This window comes from Anas platyrhynchos, chromosome 4 (genome assembly GCF_047663525.1).
Source record: "Anas platyrhynchos isolate ZD024472 breed Pekin duck chromosome 4, IASCAAS_PekinDuck_T2T, whole genome shotgun sequence".
Taxonomy (NCBI): domain Eukaryota; kingdom Metazoa; phylum Chordata; class Aves; order Anseriformes; family Anatidae; genus Anas; species Anas platyrhynchos.
Genome location: NC_092590.1, coordinates 38269716 through 38282556, shown reverse-complemented (window position 1 = coordinate 38282556; position 12841 = coordinate 38269716). Strand labels below are relative to the sequence as shown.

At 41.9% G+C, this 12841-nt stretch overlaps 1 protein-coding gene across 8 annotated transcripts in view; it reads right to left on the bottom strand.

Annotated features, from left to right (window-relative positions):
- Positions 1 to 7493, bottom strand: part of OTUD4 (OTU deubiquitinase 4) — a 29278-nt gene extending 21785 nt beyond the window's left edge. The window contains exons 1-4 of one of the 8 annotated variants that reach the window (XM_038178051.2): positions 7322 to 7493; positions 5215 to 5565; positions 3627 to 3710; positions 740 to 790 (exon numbers count right to left, since the gene is read on the bottom strand). In XM_038178051.2, the coding sequence (XP_038033979.1) occupies positions 740 to 790; positions 3627 to 3710; positions 5215 to 5379 (300 nt within the window). In that variant the 5' untranslated portion in view covers positions 5380 to 5565; positions 7322 to 7493. Of the gene's footprint in view, positions 1 to 739; positions 791 to 3626; positions 3711 to 5214; positions 5724 to 6387; positions 6575 to 6623; positions 7188 to 7321 lie in introns of those variants that run through there. The other 7 variants (XM_072037416.1, XM_038178049.2, XM_038178045.2 and 4 more) reach the window with 7 other exon arrangements.
- Positions 7494 to 12841: the final 5348 nt, after the last annotated feature.

The following is a 12841-nucleotide window of genomic DNA, read 5'->3' as shown; positions in this document are numbered from 1 at the left end:
AAAAATTGCTCCGTGCTAAATTAAGAATTTAAAACAATCGCATAAATGCAGAGCTATCATTAAAAAGGGTGATTTTGAGAGGTGACAGTGTTTTGTTTTTTTCTTTTGGTAAACAACCGTCAGCCTATCAAATGTGACATCTACCAAGTGCTTTTTAAAAAAAAAAAAAAAAGTTACTCTCTGCCTTCAGAACCGTCTGGTTTTGTAGGCCTTAAACTAAAGATAAACTGGAAAAAGAGCCCTGAAGGTTAACTCTCCTGCTTAAAACATGCATCTTGACATGGTCTTATGAAATGCGCTAACACAAAGCAAACAGACTCAGCTTATATAAACTGTTAACACCCTAACAAAAAAAAAAAAGACTAAAATGAAATAGAAAAAATCAATTTTGCTTTACATCTGTATCTTTGTAACAGCCTGCGGCTACTGTACATAATATTCCTTATGTCAGTAACTGTTTTTAAGACAACCTTGAATAAAGAAAGGTCTAAAAGTCTAGGTGATGAAAAAGCAAGCCATGCTTTGTTTTTTTGGCATTTTTAGAGGCTGGAAACATTTGGATACAATTTGGAGGAATAACACATTTAAATTACCAGAAAAAAATCCCAAAACATTTTACAATAGAGTACACATCTATATAATCATGTAATATAAAAATCTCAAATTCAAAATTATTTGCAAAAAGAATCCAAATTACCAATCAACAAAATAACTGCTTTCTACTATAAGTGTACCATACCTGTGGATTTTCCAAACATTTTAAGTAGTCTTCAAATGGCCCCTCTATGAACTGTATTAAAAAAAAAAGTAATATTTTTATTAGTGTAGCAAATGGATTCCCCAGTCTATGACCCACTGTATTCCCTACTGCGACCCACATAAATTATCATTAGAAATCTAAGACTACCCTGCCCTCAAAGCACTCACAATCACAAAAAGTGATGTAGAAATGAAGGGGAAAAAAGGCTTTAAATGTATAGGTCTGCATCCTAGAAAACCATATAAACAGCTTTTGGAGATCTCACACAATCAAAACAAAAGAAACAACAAAAAAAAACAGCATCCAAAAGAAGAATACAAAAAAAAAGTAAAGAGGGCATCACATAGATGTTTATGAGGAACTCATCCCAGGCATGCAAGGCATCACTGGAGTATGTGTCTGCTTATCAAAGTTTCTTGTTAAAAGAAATCGGCAGCAAAGGGCAAGCACAAGCAGGAGTCACATTTCTATAGTACCTATACTTCGTGTAGTCAAGTCATAAAGAACTTCTTCCCTTTTCTGTATCACTTCAAATAAACTGCTTTTACTTCCAGTGGAAGGATGCACACAGGCAACACTAAGTGATAGGCTAAGGAAATAATCCTTCAGCTGCACTCCTTAACGTGCACAGAGAGAATACAAAATAAAGTTCATAATGGGAACTACTTCTTAAATTACAGGCAGAATAGCCTCTCTAATCACAGTTTTTAAGAAACAAGGTGATAAGGAAAACCATGAGGAACAGTGGGATTAGAAGTTCTGCTTTAGCCATTTTGAACCTGACTTGATGGTGATGTTCCCAAGAAGCATAAAAGTCTGATCAGAATTTAGCAGAAGTAACCAGGTATGAAGTAAAAAGGTGGAGCTGAGAAACAGAAGCATAGACAGTAGTTTCTGAGTGTCTATGCTCATAAAGATAATGCAAAAAGGAGGAAAGGAAGTGCAGCAAAAATTTCTCATAGAAAACTGGAAAAGTAAAAAAAAAAAAAAAAAAAACACACACGAAGAGAACACAGCAACACAGATGACACTTCAGGAAAAGATGGGGATGAAAATGAAAATTGTGATTACACACAGTCACCTGAAACTTTTGGTTATAGAAGGATCTATGCTATAGAGACAAAAAGAGACAGATATCCAAGCTGAAATGGTTACAATAGACAGAAGAACTTCAGTGAGTACCACCGGTACATGTCAACAGCACTTAACTACTAAAGCAGCAGATGAAGAAGTAGTTGAAGAGACATGGGAAACGAGGCATACCTCTTTTAAAGAGAAGAAAGTTAACAATGCCATATTTTAGACAGAAAACACGATGTATAGTAAGAGGCATGGGAAGCAAAGGACATCATCAGAGCTGTGGTGAGATATCTGAGGGAACAGAAATACTAGGAAATAAGAAAAGATATGAAACACCTCAACCCTGCACATGAAACACCTATTTTGAGGAGCACTTTTTTTTTTTTTTTTTTTTTTTTGCTTTTCAGAAGCACAGCAAAGGTGGTTAAAGGAGAGGTCACATCGCTTGGTTCAAGTCTGAGGGGAAAAATGAACAGTGAGATTTTATACACATGGAGCCTAGGAGTTTGGTGGCAAGGACCACGACATTAAAAGTAGCTGGGGTTGACAACACAGTTACCCAACCAAGATGGCAGAACCAGGGAAGAGAAAACAACACACATTTACAGTCAGGAAGGACCCTAACATTTCCCAGAACTTCATAATGCCACAAGAAAGCAAGTCTAGACAAACAGCTTTGGAGTGAATGGGCTAATTCTGGAAAGAAATGGATCAGAGAATTAGCAGCAAGGGGGCAAGGAAAAAAAAAAAAAAGAGAGGGATCTAAGAGTTGGTAAGTCATCAGATGGACAGGGCACAAAGAAATCAAACAGTTCTGGCAAATGGAAATCGGCAAGTCAGTGTCGGTCGAATCCTCTCAGAGATTCACTGCACTTTGCTTAAGTCTTTCTTGACAGTTTCCACATTATTGAGTGAGCGGTCACATTAGAGCACAGGACACTGTCAGAAATTACAGCATATACACAAACTCCTCATCCTGCTTCCCTTCTCCTCCCTACACTGGAGTACACAGTGTATACATAAGGCAGGCTTTTTACTCTGTGTCTGGGTAAAGTTAAAACAAAGACCTGAGTAACAGTCCTCTACTAAGAAATGCTTAGATATAATCCTGTTTTGGCTATCCTGATAATTAATTCAATGGTGCATACACCAGAACACAAGAAGGAGCACTATTATTTATTACCACTCTTAAAGGGAACTAAAAAAGGATTTTAGAATGTTGGCACTGATGACACTGGTCAGATATACACCAAAATGATATTTGATGTCCATGGTTGATGGGGAAATTTTTTATAGATGTTTAGGAAAGGGGAAAAACAAACGAAAAAACACAGTGGCAACACATAATAAACTGCTGACCCTGAAACAAATTTCACCAATCAGAAAAGTCCCTCATATATCGTAAAACCAATTAATCAGTACAATAAGAATATTTTCCAATTTTTATTAGAGTAGATATTATACTAAAATAAAGTTCAGATTTCCATCACTCCACTGCAAACTGAAGAGTTTAAGAAGGTATGGTTTTAGTTTTAAATGAACACTGGATTTTCTACTCTTTCTATCCCAGGTCTGCCCAGTCCAAGCAGTATACAGGTCTTTCCCCGGGCTTATGACAATGAGTTACTGCCACCTGTTAATTAATTTAAAGGGCGCTTACTTTACAAAACATCAACTAGCATATAGCTGCAACGAATACTCACAAACAGGAGAATATACTTTGGAAAAATGAAGGAAAAAAGGAATATTCTTATTAAAAGCTCACAAAGAGAACAAGAATACTTACTGCTTCAAACTTCTCCCTATTTTTCCGAAGATAGTCTACACAAGCCATCCTAACATCAATGTGCCGAGACTGAGAGTGTAACACCTACAACGCAAGAAATCAAAGAAAGTGACACCAGGTCTTACAATTTTTGATGACTATAGTCTACATACAGCCTTGGAGATATTCAAGTTTTATTTTTAAGACTATTTCAAATGTTTACTCATTCAGTAACATCTTTACGGAGGTGAAACCTCAACTACTTATCCAAAATTAAGTACCCACAGAGTTCATATATTTACTAAATTGAAACATTCAACCACATGTGGATTTACTATGTGAAAGGAGTAGCATTTGTTGTCATTCTTCAACTGAATCATTTGCAAAGAACTTCAATTGAAGTTACAGCAGGAGTGGATGAAAAAAAACTACCCACATGCACTTGTCAGGAAATCCAACCAAATCCAAGAGACCACAGGGCTGCTTTCCCTTGATTTAGAGGAGTTCTGCTGCCCAAACAGTGGTTGGAAAGCCAGGATCCCAGTGACACCTGCACTCTACCCCCTGTTCAAATCTCTACTGGAAAAAATACGTATATTATTTTCATCATAGGTTCAGAGGTATGTCTAGCATGACTTTGTCTGCATCACCACTACAACATGGGGAAGTTCCAGTCAATTTAAATTGCAGCTTTTTGCAATTCTTACATACTACCCTAATTTAAGAGGCTTCCTATTCAGATCTGTTCAGCTTTTGTGCACAGAGTACAGAGATTCAGCAAAAATTGTGACTAAACACCTATTAACTCTGAATTAGAGACCTTCCCTTTAAGAAAATAAGAATCAAGTATTAAAAAATTAATAAAAAGTTTTAAAAATGTTCTATATACACTGGAATGTGAGGGAAGTCTTTCTATAAACTAATGAAAAAAATCAGAATATCAACGTGCATTCACTGATCATTCCGCTGAAATAAAAAACACAGTTCCAACAGAACAAGCGTTTGCTTGCCTAAACTTAATTTCAGTGGGAAAAATACTTTGGAAAAAAGTAAAGAGAATGTGAACTGTGTATAATTAGTACAGGAATTTAGGCTCTCACAATCTGAAGCACCAGAGCTCCCACTGCTGTTTGCTTGTATTTAAGACAAGATGACGCTGTCACTTTTTTCCTTTAACAGTAACATTGAAATGGGGGAGGGGAACGCAACAGGAAGAATTGAAGATAAATTACTCACTTTCTCTAATTTTACAGTAAACTACTTAACACAACTCAGAGCGAGGCTCTTAAACTCTTCCCACTGAATTCAGCTTCCTGCAGTCACATACAGAGCAGCTGTACCCAAATGTTGAAATCTTCCACCAAAAAATGCTCTGAGGCAGCAGTGAAAGGTCACAACTTAGGAGGTAACGTGTTCTGAAGAGGGGAGAAGCCTGGGCACACAGAACTTCTCTCCCCCTGAGACACTAATTCCCTCTTTTTCCCCCCCTCTCAGTGCATGTCTGTGTAACCTTAACCAATACTCGTCCACATTTTAGCATTAGCACCCAGTAACGAGCCCCACTCCCCGTGGTTCCCCCCAAAACGGCTTTCTTTAAGCAATCAGTTACCTGCTCGGCCACAGCCCTGAAAAGACAAGATCCATCCTTGGCAACTCTCTTCCTGTACAAGCCCTGAGATCGCAAGTAGCAGTCCATGGAAGCTTCCCCGGGAGCGTCCGTGCCGCTGCCGTGATGGCTCCGCTCCCCGCCATCTGGTTTACTCGCCGCCTCCATGTTTAGCGCCTCACGCCGCGGGGACTGGCTGCCCCTCTCCTAGCCCCACATGGCCCCACAAAGCCAGCCAGCAGCCCTGGGGCTGGGGAAAGGAGGCCGCAGCAGGCCGGCTCGCGGAGCGGTGGCCTTCCAGCACCCACAGTAGCAGCAGCGAGGGGAAAGGCGGGTTGTGCTGGCGTTATCAACCTGCATGTGGGAACCACGGAGAGAAACGGGAAAGTTTTACTGCTCGGCCTGGGCGGGTGGCCACATACAAAGCGCTGCTCTGGGTAGCGGGCTCCTGCTCCGACTCCTCCCGGGGCAGCGGTGCCGGGCGGTCTCCGCAGACCTAGCACGCAGCCAGCCTGCGGGGCGGAAAACAAAAGAGAAAGGACATGTGCGGCTACCCAAAGGAGGAGGGGAGAGACAGGGGAGGAAGAAAAAGAGAAGCGCAACCTGGAGTTTATTTTCACTTTCAGCCCGGGCGCTGCTGGGAGCGGTAGTCCCGGCAGAGGAGCGGCACCCGTGCTGTCCCCGGCCCCACACCACCGGGGCCCTGCCACCTTCCTGTGTGTCACTTTTACTGGCGAGAAGCCACCAATACTTGCATTACGACTGCATGCCTGCATCTTGCTTGGCACTGCAAGCAGGCTTCAGAAGGCTTTGGTGCACAAAATCTGGCCAAAAGGAAGTCTTCCAAATGTGCAAGGATATATATATATATTTTTTACACTAGTAGTTTAATTTACCTAGACGGAAAGCTAAGAACTTTCCATGACACTAGTAATAAAACATTACCCGTCACTCTTTAGTTTAAATGAACAAATTTTGATGTGTGAAAGAGCGGCGAGCACAGAAGGACTGAAGACATGGATTTTTACTTCCAGCCAACAGCAATAAGGCCAGGGAGGGCTATGACTTGAGCTGAGACCTGAATATAGCCATAGCTGATAAACAGAAGCCACAAGCAGGCTGAGCCAGGAGAAAGCACTGTAGCAGCTCCAGCTAAGCAGTATCTAACTTCCTTACTGGCAAAGCCGGCCTCCTGTGGGGAAAAGGAACTGGTCTGCAGGAGACAAAAGCAGATTCCCCGGGAACGCTGCAGAGGAGGAGAACAGAAACTGAAAGTAGTAAAAGTGAAGCCCAGATGACACCCAGCAGCCAAAGCCAGCTGTAAGGCAGGGCTGGGATGCACGGGCCCTGGGACTGGGAGCACGAGGTGTAAATACTGGGGAGGGGCTGGAGGGACAGCCCAGGCTTCTCACCAGCAGACAGGAGAGGTCATCCCAGCTGCAAATACAAACTGTGAGCGCTTCTTGGGAACATTCATCCTCCTCCTCACTCTGTGCACCACATGCAGGGCCACAGCCGTACCCTAACACACCCACCAAGCTGTCTTTCCTCACACCCGCGCTCCTGCCACCCTGAAGGCAGCGAGGGGCAGGGCGAGTGCCTTCGATCAGGATGCGAGGACATTCCCTTAGGAACATCGGCGTGCACGAGGTCACCCAGGAGGTGACAGAGCACAGCCTGCTCCTCAGCACGGAGGAGATTACACAATTACAGCGCTGGGGCAGCTTCCGAGAAGCCCCCCCTTGCTGTGCCCGCCTCCCCACGCGGGGCAGGCAGCGCTGCCCGGGGCGCTGCTCCCCCCGGAGCCCCCCGGAGCCCCCGTCCCGCCGCCCACCCCGCACTCGGCGCCATTTCCCAGGCACACGGCGGGACCCACGCAGACCCCGGGAGCCTCGGGGCGTGCGGGCAGCTCCCCCCCAGCCCGGGCACAGCGCCTTTATTCTGCAACCCCGCGCCCAGCCCTGCCCGCCGCCTCGCCGCCCGCCCGGGCCCTTCCCAGCCCCACGGAGCCGCAGCGCGGCCGGGCCCCGCGACCCCCCCCCCCTCCCCGCACAGCGGAGCCCCGACCTCCTCCTCCCCTTCCCCCCCCCACCCCCCCACTGGCGCTTACCGGCTGCCCCCTCCCCCCGGGCAACGGCTGCGGAGGCTGCAGCGGAGCCACCCCCTCCCCCGCTGTTGGTTCGGTCCATCGGCCGCACCTGTGCGGCGGGCCGCGGCTCGTACCATTCGCCGCGCGGGGGGGGGAAAGGAGGAGGAGGAGGCCGGCGAGGATTGCCCAGGCGCTGTAAAGGAACGGGGGGGGGAGCTCTGAGCAGGGCGAAGCGGATGGCGGCGGGGTTGGGGCGTGGGGGGGGGAGCGGCTGCGGGTGTCTCCCCCCGCGGGGGGCGCGCGGTGGTACGGCCCGGGGACCGCGTCCCTGCCCCCACCGGGCAGCGCCCAGGGCGCGAGGGGGCCGGGCTGAGGGGGCCGGGCTGCGCCGAGGGCCCGGGCAGGGGCTGCTGGGGCTGCCCGCTGCCTTAGCTGCCGGTTATGGCTTTTTTTTTTCATTATTTTTTTTTCTGAAATGACCATTTTTGGTCCCAAAAGAGTCTGGGGTTGTATAATCAGGCTTACTTGGTCAGGCGCCGTTCAGCGTACCTTCTCTCAGGAGGTGCATTCACAGAGTCTTCTGTGAGTGTTCTCACAGTTCCAAGTAGTTTTCAGACAGATACCTACAAAACAGTCACATCCCGCAAGCAGAAGCTTTGATAAAATGCACACACTGTAATTTAATAGTAAATAAGAGATACTCTTACCTGGTGAAAGAAAAAAACGCACTTTCCCTGACACCAGAGGTAGCTAGCACAGATAGTTCAATCCAGCATTTAGCTGAGTTGACAGGAAGGTTTCCGTCCACATTAGTGGGTGATGGATCAGGCTTAAATATAGAGGGATAAGAGTATTTTCCATATAAACCATTTTCTTTATGGATCTCTGCGTGTAGTCAAACTTCCTTGTGATTCTGCTGATGAAGAATAGGCCCAGACTTCATCTTTGTCTCGCAGAATAGCGGTGTAATAATAGCTAATAAATAATAATGGAAGGCTATGGTAATGGTTGCATTACTCCTGCACACAATTTATAGCTGACTGTGCCTTATGCACGAGTGAAAGATCATACACTCCCTGTATTACATACCTTCCATTACATCTCAGGAGATGGATGACTGCAGGAGGAATGATTGCACCCACAGAAATGCAGTCTTCTGGAGCTTAAGATTATCATACTCCAAAAATGTAGTAGTCCTGTAACATTTTGACTTGGCTCCCTACCAGAAGTATTTTTGACACTGCTAAGTGGGTGCATTCTGAGATTCTGACCAGAATATTCCGCTACAGCCACCAGTTTGGAGAAGAAAATTTGCTTTTGTTGCTTTTTCTTAGGCAAATGGTTGCCATTCAGTATGAGAGAAATGATAAAAAATATGTGGTGATAAAAACTGTTGCTCCTACCCTTGAGGAACACTTCTTCATCAAAATGTCTTGAAGATGTACGTCAGTAAGAGGTGGACAGGGGGAGTCCATGGAAGTGGTTAGGAAGTGAAGAGACATTTACAGAAGTAAATGTGTGACTGCAGCTAGAAAAGGTGAGGGGTTTGGCAGCAGCAGTTTGGTTCAAAAGCAGAAAAAAAAGTTTTCTGTAACTCAGTAAACAGCAACATATACTAGAGGAGTGATTTAAATCACCATTATGAAAATGATTCCAATCAGCGCATAGGAAACTTTGATTTTAATGATTGCTTTTAATCTATTTTTTTCTTAATGATTGATTTTTCAGTGATTGGAAACCATTAAAATGTGCTGATTATATTGTATACATAATTTAGCATTTCTGTTTGCTAACAAAGAGGACATGCTGTATCTACATATATTGAGACATTTCAGAGTTTAACACAACATTTATACACATTCTTAGTTTTTATATTTGTTAGTCCTGTTTCTTTTTTACTACATTATTATTATACTTTGCTTGTGATTCATGTCGAGCGCCTAGTGGATGAATGTGGGAACTGAAAAAAAATCAGAAGATAAAAAAATATTTATTATTGCTTTTAGTTAAACAAGGTTACTATCAAGGTATTTGAACCTTTTTCTTATGAAGATTATCTAAGTATGTTTTGCATTGAAAAAGATGTTATTAAAAACTGGAAGTACACTTGCAGCAAGATAATTTAATTGGTTTGATCACTCAGTCTTTTAAGCCTGCAGAACTTGTAGAGATTATCTTGTCCTTTCCTTTTTTTTTTTTTTCTTAATGGATGGAAATAATTAAAAGAAAAACAGCTTTTTTGATCTTCTACTTAGTTTCTCAGCTAGGGATAATTCACTTAAATGGACTAGTTGAATAAAAAAAAAATGAAGTTGAATAAAAAAAAGAAATGAAGAAAGTATTGCCACCTAGCTTGCAGAAAAAAGATGCTTATCAAAAACTTTAACACTTTAGTAAACTGAAATTAATCATTCAGCAGCTTGATTTTCCATATAGCCTGAACAGAAAGTCTGTATCACTTAGTAATGCTACTTTTGTAGTATTGTTCTTTGTAAGTCAATTCTATTTAGTTTTAAATTAACTGATCCGATTAATTCTGTTATTATTTTATTTTAGAGACATGGAGAAGTTACCATGGAAGAACAACTTTTCAGCCTTAGACATAAATCAAGAACAAACTCTGAAACTTCTACAAACCAGGTACTTTTTTCACATTTAAGATGATTACAGATGACTTAGGGAGCCTGTCTTTTAGCAAAGCTGGGAAAAAAATAACACTAAAGTATAGAAATCTCTAATATTGCTAAAGAATATTCCTTCTTTGACTTCTGATGTGTTTTGAAATGTGCAAAGTTTCATACTCCTAACAGCTTTGCTTGAAGTAAGTGCAAAAGCAATGACATGAAATAATGCTCATAAATAAAATTGGGATAAATCTTGTTACTAATACAGCTCTGGTGCTAAATAAATAATAATAATAATAAACTATACACAAGAAGAGGGATTTTGAATGATCACTACATAACATTTCTTCCAGTTGTGGTGTCTCTACTGTTCTCAGCAACAGAATGAGAGAATATATGTAGCAATTCACTACAGTGGCCTTCCTTAAGGTTGTAAGGCTAGTGACGGTATATTGTAGTTCAGTTTATTAGCCTTTAGATGGCATTAGCTCCTCGAACATTCTAGCTTTTAATTTTCTAACGTGTTCAAGTGTGAGATAATGGAAAGGGAACACACCAGTAACTTCTGAACTTGTATTTTGTAAAGGGGAGCACAGTCAGTATGCTCAAAGCACGCTGTCCCAACCCTCTCCCATTCCACTCCTCTCCAACACACTCACAAAGGAGGAAAAATAAACATGAAAGAGATTTTTGACGGAAAGCATGAAAGATACAGCCCAGCTCCAGAGCACAGGGTTGAGGAATGTCTAATTCTGAGCTTGGTCTGTCCCCAGGCGTTGTACTGAAACAGCTCTGAGGTGTAAATAAAGCAGCAGGGGCTTGTCAGGTTGTTTTTCCTATCTATTCTGCCTCTGCCAGCTGTATGCAGGCACAGAAGTACCCTTTTTTGTTGGCTTTATGCCATGAGAAGCTCTTTTGTATGCTGAAGTGATACATTAGTGGCTCCCCTTGCAGTGGTTAGGTCTAGTTCTACCATTAATGTGTGAAGTGGCAGCATTGTAATAAGGAGTTGTGTTTAAGATTATGAAAAGAAATATAACCTACAGTACAATGCTTTGCTGAAAATGCCATTGTGTTCCCATTTTTTTGAACCACTGCAGGTAATGTTGCTTGAAATTATGCATTTTCTAGATACTGTGTTGCATTTTAGTAGGATTAAGGCCTTCCACGTGCTTTTAAGTACAAAATTCATGTGTATTCTGTGCAAAAGATGGTGTCAATATAGCTGATGATGACACAGGTGCATTTAAACAGTGCCTACCTCTACTCCAGAATATATTCAATGATATGCTGAATTTACTGAATGATGCATTAATTGAAAAGGAAAATAATCGAGTATGGCTGTCATGCTTAGCAATGCGTAGTTCCTCCTTCCTTAACAGCAGACCTTTTAAGCGTTTTTCATCTCAGTCTGAAAGCACAAGACATTTTTCATAAGTGCTGTTAGGTCCATTTTATAGTTGAGGAAACTGGAACATCAAAATTTGATGATGTGCACATTATCATCTATGAAGTATCTGACATACCTGGAAATGGAACGTGGGTGGATTCCTGATCTTCGTTCTTGTGCCTTAATTGCCGGATTTATTTTCCATTTACTGTACATCTTTTTATGGTAATAGTGTTGCCGTTTGCCATAAATTGGAGCTAGCATTCAGATTAGGACAATGGCTATAACAACTGTTTTCTGTCTGATAGAGTACCATAAAAATGCACAGTGCTTTAGAGTAAGCACATGTATCAACAAAGCCCACAAAATATTGAATGCTGCCAGTGCCTATTTTCCTAACTTAAATATCTCTTTTTGTTTGCGTGAAGTTTAGGCTCCAATTCATGATACTGCTCAATGGATTTCCACTTTTTTTTTTTCCTGAAATCAGTGTGATTGTGTCTGTTTGAGAAGCCTGAATTTTGTCTTCTAGTTCCAAAGCGAGCCTTTAATAATCAAGCAGACATCAGATTGTATTTTGTGCTGGCATTTTGCTCCACATTGCGTTTGAGTAGGCTTTCATTGCAGCTGCTTCTCAGTTTGACTTAGTAAGGCTGCTAAAGGAATGTCTTGTTCTCATGCCATATTTGTCGTGTTCTTTTTTGTAATTTATTTACTTTGGAGAACCGAACCAGACTTAAGCATCTGTTCCTCAATGAGGTTTTGTGTGTGTGTGTTTTGACCCTGTATTGCAGCTGGTTTCATTACAGAACACAACAGTTAAGTGATTAGCCCAAGGTAATTCAGTGAATGGCTCAGCCTTCCTCAAAATTTTGAACTCTTCTGGCTCCTTGTCTTTTAAACTAGTCTAGCCTCTAAATCATATTGGCTCCCAAATTAAATGAAACTTTGAGAACTGGAAGTCACTTTTCATACCGTATAATTACTGATGGGCATCTTATGTGGGAAAATGTCTGTATAGCTCCTGCCTGGGAATCCTACCATTTTTTTTTAAATAACGTGAAACAAAGCTTTTTGCATCAGATGGTTTATTATCTGTTGACATTAATTCAAAAGGAGTATGCATACATAAAATTAAGCATGTTTTACTGCAACGAATTAAGAGTGTTCAGCACCTGTAAGGTGAGGTTGAATGTGATCTGCCAGCAGGAAACAGATGAAGTTTAATAAAAAAAAAAAAAAAAAAAAAAGAAACATCTCTATTATTACCAGTATTAGAAGAAAGAGGAAAATTATTCCAGAAAAGTATCTTTCTTTCTATAGTGATTTTTAAAAGGCAGACATTTCCAGTTACTCAGAATTCTTCTTTCAAAGTATTAACAATATATTTGAAGGTTTTCTTCTCTGCTCATTCTCCCTGTTCCTTCGTCCTCCTCAAACCTGGATAGGATTGTGTTGAACGTAACTATTTGAGGCAGTGAGTAAAGAAACGTTTGTGAGGAGAATGTGCAATTAGACTAATATAGT